This window comes from Paramormyrops kingsleyae, unplaced genomic scaffold, assembly GCF_048594095.1.
Source record: "Paramormyrops kingsleyae isolate MSU_618 unplaced genomic scaffold, PKINGS_0.4 ups242, whole genome shotgun sequence".
NCBI lineage: Eukaryota > Metazoa > Chordata > Actinopteri > Osteoglossiformes > Mormyridae > Paramormyrops > Paramormyrops kingsleyae.
The window spans coordinates 14,895-19,672 of record NW_027326180.1 but is presented as its reverse complement, the minus strand read 5'-3'; the positions used below and the strand labels follow the sequence as shown (position 1 = coordinate 19,672).

Here is a 4,778-nt window from a genome sequence, read left to right as displayed (position 1 = left end):
GCTAAAACTTTGTATAACTGTATTTAAACACCCACGAACGTAATAATGTTTTTGATTATTTTAAATTTTAACTGTCTTACACAAACAAAAAACCCGCAAAACTATGCAGTCCTGTGTACATCTCTAGAACAACGCCACACTTTAAGAATATATATCACTAAATAGCACATTTATTTATTTATTTATTTATTTCCTTTGTCTACCCACACTTCCAATTCGTTCGAGAGACATATTTCCTCTGTTTACAAACGTTTTTTTTTTATGGAAATATCCAGTATACACTGAGTTCCTCTCAAGAGGACGGATTTAATTATGGAGATAACTCCCCCCTCCCAAGTCAAAACAAGCTCCCCCCTATGCCAGTCCGGAATGCCTCGCAACAGGTCGAGTTCTGCAAGAAAAGAGAGCTGCAAGACAACAGAGATCAAGGAAAATGCTTAGAATGATGTTCCAGCAATTAAAAAAACACCCTGCTGTAAGTTCATTAGTTCTAGAAAAAAAGATTAATTAATTCTTTAATGTTTTCCCATTGCACTAAATGTTTGTCTGTGGTGAATGCTGAACTTACCATATTAGATTTTAATTAATTGCGGGAATTAATTTCGTGTTTTGTTGATAAATGTTCAGAAATATTAAACAAACACTGGTGAAGCGTATGAAAACGTGGAAATAATTTGAAACGACGTATTTTATTTCTTGTTATATCCATAGTGAAGAAAAAATGTAAATAGTAGCCTACTAAATAACAGTCTACAGTAACATATACAATTTGTAGTTCTGCCAATGACGTTTTTCTGTATTATGAGTCTCTTAAATGTGTTTTGTTAAGGTTGTAGCAATTGTTTTGATTTTTAAAGTGGGTTTACCTCATTGGGGAAGGAATATAGCCTAGTATTACAGCGTTCAAATGTAATGAGCAAATTGAAGGCGTTGCTTCTTAAAGTATCCTTATGTTTGTATACATGCGTATATTTTAAAGAATGTTTAATGTAAGGAATCTATAGATACGAGCTAATTATGCATGGATTACACTAAACGGTGGTCAAACATCGACAGTAACGCTCAAAATCATGGCCAGCGAACCATTAAACCCTGTATGGCAAACAACTGCCAAATGAGAACAGAACACATCTATGGAAGTTAAAAACAGCTGGATAAATAGGCCTATGAATAATCAATTGTCCCTCGCTTCAAACACACAGAGACCCACACAGACTTATATATATAAGCAACTGAAATCGGATCTGTTTTTATCTAATATCATCAAACATATAATCTAATCTCGTACCTGAACATGGCCTCTAATTTCCTCCCGAAGTAATATTTAACTACCATAAATACTTTAAATATGTCATGGTTTAAAACTTTGCTAAAGTGTGTGTCTGTTTCTGGGTTTTGGCATTGAGAATCTATTTTGCTTTTAAAATTCGGTGTGCTTCATATCGCAGCCTTTGAACTGCACTATTATCGTAATTGGACGACCAGTTATTTGCGGTGCCCTGTTTACCACGTTGTTTAGGCCACTTAAAATTAATAAATTGTTTTACATGGCCGCCCGCCTCATTTTTTTGGTGCCGCCTCGATTTTTTTTATATTTTATATTTTTCAAAAAATCCGTTTTTTTCACCTCAAAAACTGTGGGTGAAAAATCTTGAATGTCAGCCTCGGATTTTTCAATTTGACGCTTCTCGGACAATGGTTTTTATCGTTTGTCAGATTGTGTGTGGGCCCACGGTATTAAAATCTTGGCAGGGCATCAATATACCGAGTAATATTACCCTTCGCGAGCTGTTTGAGAACTTTTCTAGTTTTAGTATATCTCTGTTGCCGTTCGTCTTTTCGCTAAAAATATAAAATATAAAATCCCCTACTCACCAATATTTTAGAAGTTTGAGTCATGTAAAACAATTTATTAATTTCAAGTGGCCTTAATCAAGGTCTAATCAGCAATGAGTACAGAGAAGTGAGCTGAATTCAGCGGTGTGTGATTATCATGAAATTATGTTTACAGTAAATGATCATGAATGAACATACCTGCATTTCATATCGCATAACACCGAATTAGGAGATTTTTATATCTGTTTTATGCTTAAAGCATAAAATCCTGATTCTTATAGGATAACATCATGAAGTATATTTGTACAAAAATACATAATGTTTATTTCACTTTCAAATTTCTCTGTCAGAAATTCATTTCGTTTTGACCTGTCAACAAACAGCGGTGTCTCTCTGTTCAAATGTATTTCTGTGTAAAACTGCAGGGGATCCTCTCTCTTGGACTATTGTGCACAGCTGATATAGAAAGCTTGAGGTTTCACGTCGTCATCATGTTCTTACTCACTATGAGCCGCCGGGGTCATACTCACATGCATGCGCAGGTCACATGGATAACAGCATTGGTGTGTGTATACAGGTGCGCGTCAGTATGTGTAAATCAGGATAACAGTTTTCATATTAATGTGGGTGTGTAAGCACATACATGTTTGTTGGCTGTAATTTAATATAGACTCTTCAATGCATGCTGAACATGATCATTGTAACAGTCATTATCTTTTCTCTTTTCAGCTCATCCCCCAGTTTTTCTTCTTGGTATTGGGAATGGGCGGGGCCTCCCTCTATCTCGCACGCCTTGCCAAGGGCCCCCATGTTAGGTGAGGTTTCTGGAGTATCCTGATAAACTGACACAACGTCACAACAGACATACACACTCCAGCAGAAACTGGTGATTTATTGTGTATTCCAGGAGTTCCCAAACTTTTGATGACCGCAGACCGGCGTATTTAAAATTTACAAAAAAAATTGCATACGATTAATGGGAAAATATTGTCAGTGACGTAGCTTGTTTGCTAACTGCAGTCGTAACAGATCGCAGTGAAAGATGCAGCACTATTTAAGTTTCCACAATAGAAGCATAATTCCCGCTTGCAATCAGTCTGATGCCTTTTGTGGGTCAGCCACGAAGAAGCTCAAGGCCATTTGCCTTTTCATTTGGCTTCCTATTGCAGGCTCCAGTTTCTTCCGATGTGACCAGAACGTGAAAATGCCAGAGGTTGCAAAAAAAAAAGGCGTGGCTTGAGAATATCTAGTTTACTTTTGGAAATTAACTAAGTCTTCCCCCAAACCACCTCTGTTCTTTGGCCCAGTGGAATAGTGGCGGGAGCCCTGGCACACAGGATATCCATACCCCTCTGAAGGCCCTGACAAAGCTAGTGCTACAATGGAGTAGCGTGCCAATGTCCCAGATTTGGTGATAAATGAGGGAGACTTGCAAAGATCCATGACCCTCTCCCCATGCTTTCTTTGTTTTTCCTCCTGGCCCACAAACTGCCAGCTGGTGCCACAAGACCAACCCAGAGCCCTGGAATCAGGTCAGCCCTACCTACCAATACAAGGTCAGTATAAGACTGAAGGTGCCACACCTTTTTAAAACACCAGGGCTGCCATTTGTATTTTACTTATAAATTAATCACTATATAGGTAACACTAGCAGTGGATTTTATCCAGTCAAAGTTGTGAATTTCTAAAAATAAGGTAGCTTCAAGCTCAAATTTCTATTAAATAGGCCTTTCTGGACTACTTAGACATGTTTTAGACTGTATCTTAAATTAATTAATATATTAAAATTATACTCTCATTTTTAAGAATCCTTATTTTATTTTTGTATTATTATAAAATAGTTTCTTGTATGCAAAATTCCACACATATTAATAAACTGAAACAATAATTAAAACTGCATTAGTCTTTACATCTGAACAACCAACAACCAAACCTGACGTGTTCAGATAGTGGCATCAATAATCAAATCACGCTGAACTCAACTTAATAATTTTAATTATTTTTAACTGCAGTTATTTTCATTGGAGTTCTATTTAAAATAATTGTTAAAAATTATCAAATAAATCTAATGTTTTTCAATGGTTTGTAAATTCTTTTAGGAATATCAAAACAACAGTAAAAATGACAAATATTCTCACTAAAGAAACAAAGATTTAAAATGAACTTAAGTAAAATTCAAAAGACAAAAAGATGGGTGAAAGAATAGTGGAAGGTACAATCTGTAATCTTTGTGATCACAAAGACTTTGACACAGGAAACCCACCAGAACCATAAATAAACATACCCTAGGTTTTTACTCTTGTACCAAGACATTGTGTTCCTTCACAGTTTGTCGCCATTGAGACCGACTACAAGAATCTGAAGAAGGAGGGCCCTGACTTCTGAATCTCATGCCGCAATTAGCCTGGTCTGTCTGTAGCTGAATATAGTTGCTGGTATATTGTAGTTGTTCTTTGGCATCCTCGGGCCAAACACTGTCTGCTATTATGAGAGTAATGCCCAGGTTTACATGACATTCCTGCTAATGGTTGCGCTCATTCCCACAGACAGCATTTTTCTATTAGAAAAGACCTCAGGAAAGCTGTCTTAGTACCCTGGCTAATATGGACAATTCACAAGCAGACTGTCATCTCATTGTGAGGAATTGACTTCTCTGTGACAGACCTCCTACCTTCATAATAAAATATGTATTCATACGCGCGTTTGACTCGTGCTTTCCGTACCACAAGGTACCAAAATGTCCACTTTACTACAAGAAAACACAGTTTTAAAAAGCAAGAGGAAAGATACACGATAGAGTAAAATCCCACAACAAACATCGTATATATTCTCTATATAGGACGGTGTAATATGCTGCTTAAAAGCTGCCGAGGTCTGATACGGATCCAGACAGTCCATGTTTTTTATCTTCCTGACCAGGTGCTCCTCTGGAAAGCCACACA

General features: G+C 36.9%; 1 protein-coding gene across 1 annotated transcript; it reads left to right on the top strand.

Moving 5' to 3' along the window:
* Positions 1-316: 316 nt before the first annotated feature.
* On the top strand, positions 317-4,532 carry LOC111844694 (NADH dehydrogenase [ubiquinone] 1 alpha subcomplex subunit 4-like 2). Its single transcript, XM_023813392.2, has 4 exons — positions 317-475; positions 2,566-2,651; positions 3,332-3,392; positions 4,165-4,532. Exons 1-4 carry the CDS (start codon positions 434-436, stop codon positions 4,219-4,221), a joined length of 246 nt encoding a protein of 81 aa, XP_023669160.1. The 5' UTR covers positions 317-433; the 3' UTR covers positions 4,222-4,532.
* The last annotated feature ends 246 nt before the right edge of the window (positions 4,533-4,778 follow it).